Here is a 17,880-nt window from a genome sequence, read left to right as displayed (position 1 = left end):
ATCAGTTGTGGAAGAAAACAATACGTGTTTTTCCCTTTCCAAAATGGGAATCACAGCATGAGGGATGACAAAGCTAAACCCACTAATATTAGCTATATAAACTGCTAAGGAAATATTAGCACAAATTTTGAAAGTTTTTCAGAGCAGAGACCATGCCTATGTTTAAGGTCAATGGATTTAAAGTTCGACTAATATTTTCATTGTTTACGTAGCAAAGAAAAATTCCAGAATTTCCCTTATGAGCATATTATCAGTGGTACCTAAATTGCAAAATATAACATGGGCCAAAAATCAGACCAATACACTTACTTGTGAATTTCTGATTATTCTGAATTAAACTATTACAACCCTTAAAATATGAAGTTGTTCTTCCATTCAGCATATTTTCTGCCCAAAACAGATCATGTGAACAAAGCTGATTAGTAAGAACCAAATCAATGGTTGCAAGACATAATCCAAGGTGTCTGCAGCAGCCTGTGTTTAAAGGCTTAGATCAGTAATTATGCAGAACTGTATGTCACCATCTACAACACCAAATGCAGTAACACAGGTCTTTGCTCCTTAATTAAAGCACAACTCAGACCTTTATAACATGAATAAATTATTTTCCTATTTATCAGTTTCAGTGTTTGGAGACAAGAAATCTACCTTAAAAAAAAAAAGCCTTTAAGAAACATATGCTTAGCATTTTATTAAGCCCATTATAAAAAGAAATACTGGGGGAGGGGATGGGGGGGAGAAAAGGGGGATGAAGAGAGGTTACGCATTTGAGATATAGTTTTATTATTATTTTTGTTATTATTGTTTACAAATGGAGTTAGAGAAATCAATACAAAATAACATATACAATGCACAGTTCTTTGGATGGCATTTTAGAAATTCATGACAGAACAGCCCTAATTATTATGCTTTATATCTAAACAGTTTTCTTATTACACAGTACTTCGCAGCTAAAAGCAGAACTGAAACAAGGCTTTGAGAATAATCAAATGAAGAAGGGAGAAAATGTGCTTTGAATTTTCATGTTGAGTAACATAGGAAAAAATAACAACAAAGGGAACTAGTACTGCATTAGATTGCTGCTGTTGGTTAAAGGGAAAAAATACATAAGATCATTACCTCATTATTTTCTGTTCTTCCTCCATCTGTTCCCTGACCTGTTGCAATTCTTTGATCAGTTCAACATCTGTGCCGTTCACCCAGGTGTAGACCACGTCAATTGGCATGGGCAAACATAGCCTACATAATTCAAAGGAAAGCTACATGAGCTGTTTAATATTACATTACAAGTGTTCCTGGCATCCTACAATAGCGATTTCTGTCTAACAACAGAAATACTTGGTGTCTGGAATGCAAACAAGACAAAGCAAAAAGCCTCTCTTTAGCTATATATATATCATGTCTTAATTATACACAATCCTCTGACAAAACAGCAGACAAACCAAAAAGGACACCAACTGGTTATAACAGTTCAGTAACTAAAGAAAATCTTAGCTTTATGCTCTAAATTTCACCTACAGAAACCTATAACCCAATTCCTTCAAACCCATCAAATATTTTACAAGTCAGCACCAGCATCCAGGCACATTCTTAATTCATCAGCTACATTAGATTGGACAGCATGAAGCATAATGACTTAAATCATACTTGCTGTTATTTAATTGCACAGAGTCAATAACATCTCAGCAGGACCAGGTCTCTATCCTAGGAATGTGTCTTAGTTATCATTAACAGGGTGTTTCATAAACCAACAACTTAATTTGGGTACAAGAATTCAGACTCTAGACACAGCAGACAAATTAGTTCTTGACACAACTGAATATCCTGGAACTGTTTCTGGAGAGTTACAGATTTCCTAACATACCCAAGGCAGAAGAATGGGGTTTGGGTATCTTTTTTCTATTTTTTTTATGATAGTCTCCTCTCCAAGGCCCACTGCTTTGTGTCAGCAGGTACTCCAGGCTGCTGCCATAGATGAACCTCTCAGTCCCAGAAAGCAGGAGGCTGCTCCAAATATTATTTTCAAAAGTTCCAGTGTCAAGCTATTTAATATCTTCCTAAACTGTAGATGGCCTAGCAAACACTGAGCACTTCTCTAATGCTGAGATCCATGGGGTCATGCAATGATGTTTCCCAGAGGTGTTCCCTCTCCACCCACCGTGTCCTTCAAAAAGCATTCAAATCGAGACAGAGCTTACAAGCAATATTTCACCCGCATTCCCCAGCACAGCACACCAAGCAGACAGCTTCCACCCAGCTTCATTTTCTGCTGGCTCAGATTCAGTAACTGAAGCACAAAATTTGGTAAAAGGTCAGCCAGTAGCTGGTCACAGCACAATAGACAGGAACATTTCGTCCTCAATTTACCACTGTTCCTACCTGAGCTATGACACTTAAAGAATAATGATGGGTCATTCTGGGACAGTTTGAACATCTAAGCAACAGCACTGCCTTCCCCAGCAGCACCATCCAGAAAGTCTCTCTCACCTCTGACCTGTAACATCGTGCAGAATGCTACCCTCTCAACTGGCAAGAAAAAAAAAAGCCAATTTACTGAATACAAATACCCCTCTAATCAGTTGTTTCACCTCTTTCCCCAGAAATGACTAGCTTCTTGTCCATTAATAAGGCATGTTTTGAACTAAAAAGTTCTCCACAGGAGTAGAAATTCAATGGCAGTAGTTCTTCCAGCTTTTCTACATTCGTGATCAGTTAAATTATTGGTTTGATAGTCACTGGAATGCTACAGCTAGGAAAGGAGTGTTTCAGGTGGAAGCACCTGACTCAAGTCAGCAGATTTCAAAAATGCCCAACCCTCAGTCTTCTGGATAAAGTGCAGAATTTATTAATGTAGCTTTCACTGAAGAATACAGTGTCCAAAATAAAAGCCTGAACTCCAAGTCTTTCAATGGTATGAGGCAATTATGACTTCTGTGAAGCCTCTCTCCAATTTATAATTTGTTATAAGCGTGTCTATGCAACAGCACATATAACTACATAATTTGCTATGCTATTGTCACATACAGTCAAACGCTAATAAATTCCAGAGGAAAGGCATTTTTGGTCAGATGTAGGTATCCCAACTCTGAATTAACTGTGGCATGGCAAGCTCATTATTCATTACCAACAGCAATAGAGATAGACCAGTAAAACACAAGTGAACTGTTTGCAGATCCACTAGTCCAACTGCTTCAAATTTAACCAAATAAATTTTCTGAATGCATTTTTACAGCATACATTGTTTCAGAAAGTTTATCAAACATAATAATAGAAAACATATATTGCAAAATTCAATTTATTGCTTCCAATTAGGCTAAGTAACACTATTAAGATTTCACCTTTTTGGGCTTTGTCAAAGCTTTCTGGATGGTTTCATGCCTTCTTAAAGAGTATTGAGAGTTTATATTTTGACAGGTATGTAGTGGAATTTTGATTTAAAATGAAAAGGAACAGGAGAGCCACTTCAGTAGTATGGTTCTCAAACACTATTTTAACATGTAGAGTCTTTTGCAAACTTTTAAAGGTCAGAAAAGATAAAAAAACTTTCTCCCTCAAATTCTGTAGCTGTGTTTCTCCCTCATGTGGATTTATACATTTGGTTTTAATCACAAACACCAATCTGGCAAACAGGTTAAGCCCAAGATTAGCTGAGTCAATTTACTAAATACAACTACCCTTCCAATCAGCTATTTACCCTTTTTGAGATGACTAGCTTCTGGTTCATCAATAGATGCAAATCAAGGCACTCTTTGATTCAAGTGGGAATTATCTTAACACCTTTCTAGAGAAAAATCATCAGTTTTTCCATTTGCTACTGATTGTAATATCAGCAAACATGGACTTTGGAAACTTCCTTGGAGACTCCCAGACAATTAATTACGTTGAGGCTTGCTGTGGATAGTCTTTTACATTTCTCTCTTTCAAAAACGTACCCATTTCTTACTTGCAAATCTAAAAATATCAATAGGATCCTGCTTGAAGACAAAGCCAGAGCCACCAGCTCCCCCAGATGGGACAGGACACACACCTGCTGGGAAGTATTTTTCATACCCATGATGTGTTTACACACGAGAACCATGCTTACAGCCAAGATTGCAGTTAGAAGACAAGCCTCATTGTCTCAACACCCATTGCTGCTGAAGGATTACAGCAGGTTCTGGATCTCCTCCAAGCTACCATATGGTCCTTGCTGAGCCTCTTTATGAACAAGGTAAGTCTAAGCTCCTCACTGTAAACCTCCCAGCCCTCCTGCCTGTTACAGCTCTGTAACTACGCACCAACAGCAACTCACCTGTTCCGTTGGTATTCCTGCTCCCTAATTTGTGCATCTTTTCCTCTCTCCAGCCTCACTCAGCTCAACAATTAATGGCTGGCCAACCACTGAGAGCTCTCACTTGCTGTACCATACTGAAATCAGTCTGTACATTTTAAAAGCTGAGGATTTTTCCTTCACATTTTCTTTCCGTACATATTTTGGAGTTTTATATATGACTTGGTCACATCCTGGAATAGCAAAGTTACACTTCAGCATTTACTAAAATACAGAATTTGCATGTAGAGTAGTAAAATAAAGTTCTCATCCAAGACACTTGTGCACACAACTCCATTATTTAGTTTTCTTCTCTCCCTTTTCGTTTTCCTATCGAACCTAAATCTTCAAAAATGGTTTTGGATGAGGTGACTGGGTAAAAAGCCTTGGAATTTCTACTCCACTGTCTCAAGCTGTGTAAGAGCCTGGCAATGTAAATAGCAAGTTTAGCAGCTGATGTGACTATCTGGAAAGTGCAGCAGTTGAGATGCCAAGGGTGTGCAACAGGAGGGAAAAGCAAACCAAAACAATGGCTAAACTTCAGGGTAAAAGAAGAAATCTTCCTTGGTCTGGCAGAGAAGATTGTTCAACAGGTGTTAGTAATGATGCTCTCAACATCTCTCTTTTTATGTGACAAGTTTTTTGAGTTTATAATCATAAGGAGCTTGCCCACACACACAAATCTGTCTACATTTTACACTGAGGTTCTCTACAAAAGTTTATAACACAACAGTTGCACACAAATAGAGATGTTTACCTGCAAAGCTCCTAGAATTTAAATTCAGTTGAAGATCCATTCATATTTCCTAAAGGCCATGCAGCTTCTACTTTGTGCGAAGCAGTGGATCTGCTTTACTTCCCAACCAGCAATCTTCCTGTTATCCAATTCTGAATAATTTTCTCTAACGCTACAATAAGAACTGATTAAAATCAATGGATAAGGAAGATTCAAAACTGGAAGTCCACAGTCCCCAGTTTATGCATAGCCCTACATGCTGCATTGATACCAGTCTTAAAAACTTCACCAAACCACCAGTGATACAAGTGCATACTGCAGCACAGGGTCCACTACTGCATTTGTGCAGTTGGATAATAAAAATAAAGTGAACCCCCGACACGGGACGTCTAAAAGTTAACAGATGCATAAAAGTATGTATCCACAAAGGTTTTTTTGTTGATATTAATTTTTTCAGGAAGTTGGTATCTGCATACAAATATCTCAAAAAACTTCTGTGTCACGCCTGATTATGAGTATTAAAGGCATATGGGTGAACTGAAATAACATAAGCACCCATCAAGAAAACCTAAAGCTTTTGCTCAGACAGCCGATAGCTCCTTCCCCGGCACTGGATGTTTTGCTCACAATCCACAGAAGTGAAGAGTAGCAAAGGAGTGCTTTACACAACCCAAATGAAGTAAGGAAACACAGGGCAGAAATGGGAACTGACTATACCTACACTGTAACAGTAGGATTTGTGATTTTGTTTTGGACAAAGTCCACTATTTTATAAAAATACTGCGGTTTAATTATCACAAAGTCAGGTATTTTAGTCCTGACAGGAACAAACTGCCATGTTTTCACTTCAGTACCACTGAAACATGTAAACATGAAGTCAATCATCCAGATGAGCTGTATCACTCTGCTTTCATCTGTCATCCTTTGGAAAAGGGGGGAGAGGGGTACGAGATGAGACTATAAAAGTGTACAGTACTCAATGACACCACACAATGTACTTTTACAGAGTTATCTCACATGAACTAAAGCGTGACAAATTGATCTGACGATTTCTACTGTCCCATGACTCAATAAACCTCAAGGCAGATTAAAGCATCTGCTTTCAGGGTTGGGTTTTTTTTCCAGTCAAGTGTATCAATGTTAAGAGTCAGATATCTCCTTAGTAGCTTTCTTCCACCTACCACCTCACAGTCCACTGACTTCCTGAGCAACAGACGCCAGGCTATTCAGACACAAATGATGAAGCCACAGGAAGCCATGTAGCAGTTAACACAACTGAAAGAAATGACCCTTATGACTTGGTTCCCAACTTGCTGTGAGAGACTTTTCCCATGCACTCAGCTTTTAAAAGCTTCTTAAAAGCTTCGTGACTTCTCTACTAAATAACGTTCCTCATGAGATGTCAGGGAAAACTTAACGTAAACGAAAAATAACTTTTCAGAACACTGTAAGTTGGAATTTTAAGCACACAGGAACAGTACTTATGTTTTCCCGTCTTAATATAGAAAACATGTCATGTCCTCCCTTTATTGTTAGCATTGTCACCATTTTGATGTTTCATTAGAGACTGGATGATTAAAATGCATTTAAAGCGTAAACTCCATTATATGAACTACAGCTTCCAAATGTCAAACATCTTCCAAAATAGGAGATTATGCACTGACTATGCACTAATTTTAAATCATTAACTTGAAAATTTGCTGCAGATTTAGAGCCCATACATTAAGGTCCTACTCAACAGTATGTTATTTCATCTCAAATATTTTACTTAAATGTGTTTAAAAATTCATTGAACAGTAAAATGTGTGATATGTCAAGTGCAGGTAAAGCTCACCGATTCTGAAATGATTTGCCAGCAACGTTGTCTCTGTATGAATCAAACATAACATGATACTGGTCTCTACTCCACTCCAAGACAACCTGCAAAGAAAAAAAAACCCAAACACAAAACAACTTAATGTCACCACCTTCTAAAGTTAGACACTAATTTCTCCTTTTGAAACGTTTAACCACTATGAATTTAATTTGAAATGATCTATGCATTAATGTACAACTGACCAGACCATAATCCTAAATAAGTTGTTACACTGAGTTAGTAATCAGACTTAGAACTGAAGAGCCCACTTAATTTAAACAAACTTTGTTTTGCTCTGCATGAAAGGATTTCATGATTTACTAACATGTTTTAAACTACTATTTATTTAGGTTACTTCCCCGTTGTCTCTAAAAATTCAGGAATGTTTTCCCAAAACTGAGACCTAAATCAAATATATTCCAATACAAGCAGAAAACCCCTAATACACACACAGACCTGCATAGTTTTGCTCATCTTCCTTTCTATTCTCATAAAGAACATATTGAAGTATACACACCTCTGAAACCTGAGCATTGCAAACAAACAGCCAAGCCAGGGCATATCAAATTATGTGAATTCACCCAGCTACAGACTTAAAACACAAACAGCTCTTTCCAACAGAGGTAAAGTCTTACATTGCATCCCAACTAACCCAACAGCACAGTATTTCTGCAGGCTGCAGCCTCTCTTCCATCCCCTTGCACTCCTGCCATGCCCCTTTAGCTTTACACGAGTTCACCTGACCCCACAGTGAGCCAAGTCATGGCTAAATCAACAGAAAGATGAACCTCCAAAAACTGAAGCGCTTGATCTTCCTCTGCTTGGTTTTTGGAGCAGATGACAAATGGTGGTGACAAACACACAGTTAATATCTTTTAAAGTGAAAGTCCAACCTTAAAAACTATATAAGCATCTTGCGCTGTTTTAGAGAAGAAAGCACAGTGACTAATTTTACTGGGGTAAGTACATATTTGTATATAGTGGAGGGTAAACAAAAACAAAACCCCAAACAAACAGACAACCCCGCCAAAACACAAAAAAAACCAAACCTGCAAACCAGCAAAGGATAATAGTTATTTACACCACTCTTCTTAGATATAAATTTCACTAATGTTTATTTCTTGTATTACAGGAACTACGAAACATACTATTTCTCTAAGGTAGGGTTCAAAGCCAAAACATAAACCTTCCTCTCTTTTCTGAGGATACACACCTCTTTACCCTGACTGACCGTAAAGCAAATTAAAGCCTTCTAGAGAGCAGAGAAGCTCCATCATGTGCCTGGGTGACAAGTGCACGCACACGCAATTCCTGCCAGAGCTGCAAATGGTCTCTATAACCAAGATCACATCAGTACACTTCTATTCTCCTCACACAAAGCACATATATTTCCCAGGAAGGTATACAGATCTCCTCCCTTAAATACCAAGGTCGAGAATTGTCTTAAAAACATACTATTACACTTTTTTTATGCACGAGTCATTACGTCCTGTCAAATACCTGGTTTAATAGTTTAATACAGCACACACTGAAAGATCATATCCACGTGGAAACTTTTGCTACTACTGACAATGATGAATTGGCACATGCTGATCTGCTTCTAGAAGAAATACGGAAGTATTTGAGTAAGACTGTAATATATTATATGAATAATATGGCTCTCCAGAAGAAAAAATTAACATTCAAGCCTTTGCCTTTGGCATTTGTGCAATTGTAACTACAACCAGAAAGGACAGAACACAGATCTCTTAGAAACACATTACGAAGTTAAGCTCTTCCTACTTGATACATTTTTTTCCCCTGCAACTGTTTCCTCCTGACACATTATTTGTCTTGAAGCAATGCCTGGAGGATGCCTTAATTTTAAATACTGATATTATAAAACCACAAGGGGAACACTGAAAAACAAAGTGAGAGACACTGCCTATTGGGAGATACTGTATCAGATACGTGATAACAGTGGCTCAGGCATGTTCTGGTTATAAAACTTTTTACAAAGCTGATCAACATTTAGAAGGACGGCCAAGAAGAGTTTTTATAACCAAACTGTTCTAAAACATAAAGCACATCTTACAACCAAGTTATAGCACTGGCTTAGACCTGGCTACCCTGTATGTTTTTGCAGAAATATTTCTGAATCACGCTCAATGCCCTGGTATTTTATTGAGCTCAAGTTCTTCCTTGAAAGGAAGCTCATTTTCAGCTTCTGGCTGCAAAGACATCATTACAAATCTCAAATTATTTGCCCTAACCATCCATTTTTACTTCATCACTATTACTGATATTAGCATGAATCTGGGGGGTAGGGGGAAAAGCAGAACTGAAGATGCTGCTCAGACACTAGGGTCTGATAAGCAGGGCCTCACACTGCTTTTTATTGCTTGAGTTCGCCACAGACGGCTAAAAAATGGTTGAGCTGTTAATTTCTAGAAAGACTTCTTGGTTTCATTTTCCAAACAGTTTTATATTTTTTATTAGCTGCCGCCTTACAGACTGTACTGGAGAAGTGTTTTCCATTCCCACTACAGTTGTCAGAATGAACAGTGTTCATTCTCACAAGTCTAATCTCCCTTAAATTGGTAAACTACCACTGTTTACCAATATACAAAGGCAAAAAGCAAAATGCATTCAAACATATCTTACCAGGCTAATTTACCATCATTGGGATGGGGTGGGAAAGAGAGTTTTATATATTCCTATATGGCCATTCTATAAAGGGTGAAGGTTTTGTTGGTGTTTTAGCTTGGTTTTGGTTGGTTGGTTTGTTTGTTTCAAACATTGCTAGTCACTTTCCTTTTTTCTTAACATATAATTTGGAAAATCTACATGAATTTACCACTTCTTTTGCTCACTGTCTAAACAGTATCTAAGCTTTCCAAATAGCTTTAAAAGGGTTGGAAGTATCAAAGTAAAAGTTAGTAAGAAAATAATTCTGAGCAGCGATTTCAATTGATTCTCACCAAAATCAACAAAAACTTGGACAACTACTGAAGTATTTTTAAAAACCTTCAAAGTTCTATGGTATCCTAAAGTTGAGTTTAAGTCCCCCTTCTGAAGAAATGCAAAACTATACTCAGTTTCACAGCACCAAGAAGTCTATACCAATCTCAGTTGATAATCATGTACAAACAGGTGTCTAAGAGTACTATATAATTACTTAATTTGCTGATGGCTTTGAAGTGTCCCGGGTACTTGTGAACCCTGCAAAAAGCAGAGATGAAGTACTTTATGCAAAGAAGATGTACTGATATAAAAAATAAAGTTTTGATTGTGGCACACTCAAGAGTTTCGGATAATACTCTTTATGGCTCTTCTTTTTTCCCTCTGTATCTGAAAGAGACCATCAAAATAGAACAGAGAATAAAAGAAGGAGGAGAGAAAAAGAAAAAAATAAGAGAGAACAACTTAGGAATCAGGAAATTCCAGTCTATTTGCATTTAACACTGCCATCCTTTTAGACTGACAAAAATACTTGAATTCCCTGAAACCTTACTATATTCTCAAACACTGCACTGAAGTAGGAATGAGTTCTTTCCTCTCCACATTCTTTCACTGATAACTTCCCAAAGACATAGGGCAATACAAAACGAAGCTTTAAAAATATACATCTGTATAAAATCATATACAGAAAAAGGGTAAGTTACATTGCATCATTTACAAAAGAACGCGGGCAAACTGAGTAACAAGTAGCGAGCAAAGTAAGGTAGACCCATATGAGCTGCAGGCAGCTTGGAGGGAGGATACATTTAACCACTTAAACTCCGGAAGGGGGAAAGATTCTGCCACTCCCAGTCACCATGTGAAGGTTACATCCAGCACAGGCTTTACGAGACTCAAACAAAAACACAGCACTAATAAATCACTTGATAAGGGAAGTGGAAAAAATTGCACAAGACCAGCCAACAGCAGCTGGTTTGTGTCACCTCTGCTCCGCCGGGGCCCACCGAACCTGTCAGACCCCACCTAACAACCCCTTGGGGCACCCGCCGGGAGAGCGGCCCCGCTGCCCAACAGGTGGGAACACGGCGGCCCGGGGAGCGGGAGCTGCCGCGGGGCTGCGCTCCCTCCGGGATGCGGGACGGAGCCATTCCCTGCCCGGGGCACGGCGGGCCCGCGGCCGGCGCCGCCCGCACAGCGCGAACAGCGCCCGGCGGGGGGGCGCGGGACTGTCACCGCACGGGCCACAGGGTGCCTGCCGGGGGACCCCGCCGCTCACAGACACCACCACCGCCCGGCTCCCCAGAGGAAAAACAGCCCCGAACCGAGCGACCCCGCGCCCCCCGGGCCGTGCAGCCCCGGGGCTGAGTCTCCCCCGCCGGCACCGCTCGGCTCCGCACGGAGGGACGGAGGGGAAGCGGGGCAGCCACGCCGTACTGACCTCCCCGAACTGCAGGGCGGAGACGATCATGAGGACGAGCCCGCCGAGGCAGAGGCAGGGCCCATACCTGTGCGACAGGCAGGTATAGGTCTGGCGCTGCAGGAGCTTTAGCAGCATGGCCCGCCGGCGGCCGCCACCCCGCACGGCGCGGCCCGGCCCCGCTCCGCTCCCCCCGTGCCCTGCGCGGGCCGGGGGCGGGTCCCGCCCACAGCGCGCCCGCCCCGCTTCCGGCAGCGCCGCGGCGCCCCCTGGCGGCGGCCTGCGGGCGGTGCCGCCGGCCCGGCCCGGCCCCGCTCCCCTCACGGCCCCGCCGCTCTGACGGCCCCGCGCCGGGCTGCTCCCCGTGCCCTGCCGAGCACACGGGGCTGTGGCTGAGAGGGATCGACGGGACCAGATCGATTCTCCCGCTCGGCCCTAGTGAGGCCACAGCTGCAGTGCTGTGTCCAGTTCTGGGCTCCTCAGCACAAGGAAGACAAGGAGCTGCTGGAGAGGGACCAGCGGAGGGCCACGAAGAGGATGAGGGATCTGGAGCATCTCTCTTATGAGGAGAGACTGGGAGACCAGGGCCTGTTTAGTGTAGAGAAGACTGAGAGGGGATTTCACTAATGTGTATAAATATCTTAAAGGCCAAGGGGAAGTACCAGACTCTTTTCGGTGGTGCCCAGCGACAGGACGAGCAGCAATGTCCATAAACTAAAGCACAAGAAGTTTAACCTCTACACTGAGGCTGGCAGGGCACTGGAACAGGCTGCCCAGGGAGGTTATGGAGTTTCTCCTCTCTGGAGACATTCCAAACCCACCTGATGTGTTCTTGTGTCACCTGCTCCAGGTGGCACTGCCTTGGCAGGGGGGTTGGACTGGATGATCTCCAAAAATCTCTTCCAACCCTTGCAATTCTGTGACTCTGTGACTCTTGGATTTCATAAAGATACAGTCAAGCTACAGGCTGAGGTTTAATTTAAATGTTCATTTGCATGTTTTGGCACAGAAATAAAGTGCAGGGATGGCTTCATGGAATGGGAATGAGTAGGCTAAAGAGTGTTATTTGTGGGCTTCTTCAAAAACAGCTCTTGAGGAAAGAACATGATAACAAGAAACTAGCTAGCAGTCACTAGCTGACAGCACACTCTGTAAATCCTTAATCTGCATCAGTCTGCTTTCTGCCGTGAAGTTCAGCCATCTACACAGGACACTGCTGGTATCACCACTGACAAATACTGCATCAGGCAGAGGCACTTCTTGTTACCAGAGCAGAATGATGTGGTGTCATAGGCCCTCATGAGGGGCCTAAAGACAGTAGCATCTATCTTGGTAGTCTATCCCTGCACCAGAAGTTCTGATTATTTCTTAAAAGTCCCTGCAATGACTTTTCTGAGTAACAAACATCACCCTTGTGATCTTATTTTTCCCTATGTGAAGTAACAGTACTCGATCACTTCCAGGAGTTTGTCCTAGTATATTTACACCTATACATATAGTTGGTTGTGTGAGAGGACTACACCTGGCTGTACTTTAAGAAATGTCCAAGAGTGCACGGCTCTTTGGCACAGCCCTCCCAGGCCACTGAGCCCCACTCCGATTTACTTTTTGGGTGTCACAGTATTTTTCCTTTCTCCATGGGCCATTGCACAGGATGGTAATTTCATTAGGGGCTACCTGTAGAGTCTCAGAGCCCACCACACAGTGCTGTGTTCCTCCTCCTTATTGTGTGTTATCAGCCTGATTATACGTATTTGGCCCTTCATAATAACCCAGCCTTCCAGTCTCGGTGTGCAGAAGCCTCAGCTAAGCTTTTTTCACAGTCAGCACTTTCTCCTCACGTCTTCTTCCTTCACAGGCCTCAGCAAGGTGCCAAAGTACTACCCTGGGGGAATATAATCTTTACATATTTGCTGGTACTTCCCTTACCTGCCTCTCCTGCTCAAACAATGTGTTATTATTATTGAACTATTATTACTCAGTTGTTATTACTGCACTGTAGCATCTCTTTACCACCACCTACAGCACTGTGGCTGCAGTACTAGTGATGGCCTAGTATTCTGAATCAGCAGAGTGAGGTTTTCATTGAGAACTGAAGTACAGTGTGTATGCAAATTATGACAAAAATATAATTTCTGGTCAACAATACAGCATAAATGCAGAAATTGAGTAGAATATGCTGAAGAGATGAAGCTGAGAGACATAACACCAAAGTAAAGCAGAAAATCAGTCAGGGGAAACTGAATTACTTCAAGACCTAGATTAATAATTAGTGCAAAGTGTGGGATGATACATTTATACAGACTAATAAACACTTCCACATGATACCGATGTGATAAAGCCATTAAAATTCATATATTCTTCAAGTTATTTTATAAGGTATCAGCCAAAGTATTCCAGTAGATACAGAGATATAAAAAGCTCTGAACAAATCATGATGGGACTGTATCTGTCCTTGTTTGTAGAACAATCATGTTCAACGAATATATATTTAAACTAAAATAGGTGCATGGAAAGGAACAACTAGATCTTTCCTTCTGAAAAGACGCTAAAAGATTTTGACTTGTTCACATCACAGGAATGAAGATCAGAAACGTATTTAAACAATGCAATACTGTCACCAGGTTAAAACAAAACAAAGGAAAACTCAAAACAAAACAAAACAAAATCCAAAACAAAACAAAATCCAAAACAAAACAAAAACCAAAACAAAAGGAGAGAAAAACAAGTTCTGTAATGTACTTGAAATAGGAATAGCAGGAATACCTATCAAGCTTTGAGAGACAGCTGAGCCAGCTTGTGATAGGAGACAGGACTCTATATTCCAGATATTCCCCTATATTCCCATTCTGCCATAGGCTCATGCACTCTTGCCATCTTCAGTCCATCAAAGGCTTAATTATTCCATGCAACAGAGAAAGAGGCTTGTTTAGTTTGGAGAGGAGGACACAGGAGGGATCTCAATGCTCTCTACAACTATCTGAAAGGAAGTTGTAGCAAGATGGGGGTCAGCCTCTTCTGCCATATCTCCAGTGAAAGGACAAGAGAAAATGGCCTCAAGTTGTGCCAGAGAAGGTTCAGATTAGATATTAGAAAAAAATTTCACTGAAAGAGTGGTCAGACACCGAAATAAGTTGCACAGGGAGGTGTTAGAATCACCATCTCTGGAAGTGTTTGAGAGGGGTCTGGATGTGACACTTGGGAATATACAGTTTAGGGGTGATTATGGTGGTGCTGGTTTGGCAGTTGGACTAGATGATCTTTAAGGGCTTTTCCAGTCTTGATGATTCTGTGATTCTGTGCAAGGCATGGAAAATGGATGAAAACAAAGCCACCCTCAGCTTGCTAATTAATTGCAAGCTCTTAAGGTACACGTAATAGATGCGGATTCAAATCCCTTTAGAGGCAATCTTTCCAAGTTGCTTGGCTGTCACTAGAAATTATTTTCAAGCTCAAACCCAGAAATCAGATCAGGGACCTTGTATCACTTTACAGCTGACTTAGTAAGCATGTCTCTGAAAGGGGCAGGCTCAGGCCAATTCTTTTTTCACATTTTATCGAATGCACTGCTTAGGCAGTTCTGCAGGTGAGAACCTTGCTGTTGTATCCAAGAATGGGATACTTAACTTTCTCCATTTCCCCCAGTCATTGTAGATACAGATGAACCCAGATATTCTGCTTGAAGCAATAAATTCCACTAGATGTCAGGATATCTAAAAATTAGACCCTGCCATTTCAATCCAACATATACTTAAGGGCCTTGCCAAGTCATTATTCATGTAAACCACTGGGCTCTTGGAATAATCTACTTGACTGTACTTGTATTTGTATTAACTCAAAGATGGATGTAGCAGCACTTAATGCAAAGGCATGACTTCTGTGGATTATGATGTAATCTAAATTAGCAGTCAAATAGTTATAAACACACTCTATCTTGATCCTGATTTTCTACAAGTTGCCTTCACCCACACTTTCTCTTAGGTCTTAGGAAACTCTGAATTTGTGATATTTTTCTCACTACAGTTAGACCTTTCTAAGAGAGGGTTGAAGCTACTTTAAAAAGGAAAGAAATATCTACTTTCTCTCAATGGGAATGGAGATCCTGTAATGTTCAAAAGCTTAAGGAAGGCAGAATTTGTTTCTGGATATGGTAGACTTGTCCAGTAGCAGTTCTTTCCAAATCTTTCACATTCTCATTTGCTGGGAAGGGAGAATGCTAAGAACTAAATGTACGAGGCAATAGTGTAATTATCTTTGTTTGAGGCAGAAGACCAGAAGTAATCAACATAGTAACTCAAGCTTCCCTGTTAGCCAAGAATAATATTCACTGCACATTCCATGAATCTTGCACTAAAGCAAAGAGAACTATCATCATCATAGGTTTCCTGTGTTCATTGCTGCATGGTCTTTTTCAAAAACATGAATTAATCTTTTAGTACCTCTGCAAAGCAAATATTACTGACCACAAAGGTAAAGACAAAATTCAGCAAGTCTGATGCCTGCTTCCACTTTAGGACTGAGTTTCCACAGTACAGGAGCTAACTGGCAGTACTCTGAAGGCTCAGCAGTTTGCTCTTAAGGACTTTGGTTCCATTTGTGAATGCTCTGAACTTCAGAGCATTCAGAGGTGTCTCAAGTCAGACAAGAAAAAGTTAAGAACAGAGAAGTAATGACTTGCCTGTGGAGAATTTGTTTGAAGTAACTTGGCCATCAACAGACAACTTTTGCAGCTGAGACAGGGGCCACTTTATATTTACTTATTGTAATGATGCAGCCATCATTTCTATTCCTGCCCTATTCACTATGTAGATCTACAACAGATGTACCAAGAACTTTTTTTAAATCCTAGAAGTTCTTCTACACAGCTATGAACAGGTTTCCCCCATGAACTGAAGAATGGAGACAAGAAAAAAGCAGCCAATTATTTCCCCACTCACTCTTGTAATGTATTATATTTTCTGTGCACAGAAGGAGTGCACAGAAGGAGCCAACAGAGGACGTCATAGAGGGGTAGGCCCTGAACAGCAGTCAAAACAGGCTGGTGTGCTTGTCAGTATTTTGAAGAGCTGCATGAGTACTTTCTATGGAAAGAAAATGGGAGACAATAGAGCCTTCTAGGACTTCTCTCCCTGCCCCTCCACCCCCAAAACCCTATAACATCCACGCTTCTAAAAATTGAAAGCAGTAGCCTTGGGCATATTGGAATTAATAGCTTGGTACAGCACTGTGAATTTGGTAGTACCCCTATCTATCAAATACAATAATTAAATCACATTAGTAACTCAAAAGATAGAAAGACAGTGACCGAGCAGTATTCTATCCTTCAAAACATAATCTCATTTTGACTCACCAGTTATAGAGCTCTTAGTCTTTGATAAGACGCAATGCCACTGACATTACCTCTAAAATAGAGATTGAATACAAGTGATTAGTTTCTGAGAGATGGTGTTAGACCTTGATGCCTTGGCTTGTAATGGATTATCTCTTAATCAGTCTGCAGTAATTTTAACCTCATAAGCAAATGCATTCTAATCATATGCAGCTAGTGAGAGTCTTCATTCAGTACTGCAGCAAAAGTGAAAATTTTAAAATTGTGCTCAATACTTCAGTACTTTTGAAAATCCTCAGATGTTCAGCTCCCAGGCCTCTGGACAGGTATGCAAGGAACATTTATGACTTGTTACTTGAAAATTTTGTTGACAGAATATAGAATCTTTTTTTTTTCTTCAGACCCTGTTTCTCTACAGGAAATAAAAATTTATTATCTCTTAAACATCAGTCAGTTCCTACTCTTTCCACTTCTTTTTTATTTGTGCAGGTACTAGAAAGGATATTTACAAAAATTTGAAGATCATGGCTGGTAAGCATGAGGTATAACTAAAGAAAAAAGGAAAACAGTAATATCTTAGACAAGAAAGCAGTGTCAAGAGAGCAAAGGACTGGAACAATGCCATTTCAAAAATCTCTGCAAGTGAACATCTAGATGGAGCTGAGGCAGCATGTGCACCTGGCAGCACAATCGTATTTTCTAAGCATAATATTTACCAACATTTTACCCTCAAAGATCTGTTATTTCCTGAGCACTTCAAACTAAAGTAACAAATGCTTGAAGAAAGCCAGAAGAAACCTTTTGAAACTCTGCAGAATCTGGCATGTGCTCTTGGTTTTGGTTGTTTTGGGGGGTTTTATTGTTGTTGTGGGGGTTTATTTGTTGTCCTTGGTTTTCTTTACAGTAAGTCCTTGGTTTTTAAAGAGAGATACTGTTAGCAATGGTCAACAACAATTTAAATAGACTGTGGCCTTCAAGCCAAATCATATCTGTATGTCTGTTTCTAAAGTTCCTAATGAAGTGGATGAAAGATCCTGGACAGTCTCCCCAAGCCATGATTCGATATATATAAAATATATATTAAGAATTATATGTTCTATAAATATAATCTTATTTTTTAAATATTAGATTTCATCATGCTTTTGGAAAATAAACAATTAGAATTCATTATCCTTGATATTCAATTATCACTTTAGACTGGAGTATAACAGAATAGAATTTCTCACAGTAAAGTCTAGTTCTCTGAAATGTTTGATTATTCTAAAGAGTAAAAATGTGTTATTTTTTTATTTTA

General features: G+C 40.3%; 1 protein-coding gene across 3 annotated transcripts in view; it reads right to left on the bottom strand.

Annotated features, from left to right (window-relative positions):
- GNPTAB (N-acetylglucosamine-1-phosphate transferase subunits alpha and beta) overlaps positions 1-11,462 on the bottom strand; it is a 43,879-nt gene extending 32,417 nt beyond the window's left edge. For 2 of the 3 annotated variants that reach the window (XM_051784677.1, XM_051784676.1), the window contains exons 1-3: positions 11,279-11,461; positions 6,880-6,965; positions 1,120-1,239 (exon numbers count right to left, since the gene is read on the bottom strand). In XM_051784677.1, coding sequence (XP_051640637.1) covers positions 1,120-1,239; positions 6,880-6,965; positions 11,279-11,395 — 323 coding nt within the window. In that variant the 5' untranslated portion in view covers positions 11,396-11,461. Of the gene's footprint in view, positions 1-1,119; positions 1,240-6,879; positions 6,966-11,278 lie in introns of all 3 variants that reach the window. The other variant, XR_007904097.1, reaches the window with a different exon arrangement.
- Positions 11,463-17,880: the final 6,418 nt, after the last annotated feature.

This window comes from Manacus candei, unplaced genomic scaffold, assembly GCF_025592945.1.
Source record: "Manacus candei isolate 608988 ecotype Guabito, Panama unplaced genomic scaffold, ASM2559294v1 h1tg000018l, whole genome shotgun sequence".
Lineage (NCBI taxonomy): Eukaryota > Metazoa > Chordata > Aves > Passeriformes > Pipridae > Manacus > Manacus candei.
Note: the sequence above shows the minus strand (reverse complement) of the source record. Positions and strands in the feature narration are given on the sequence as shown.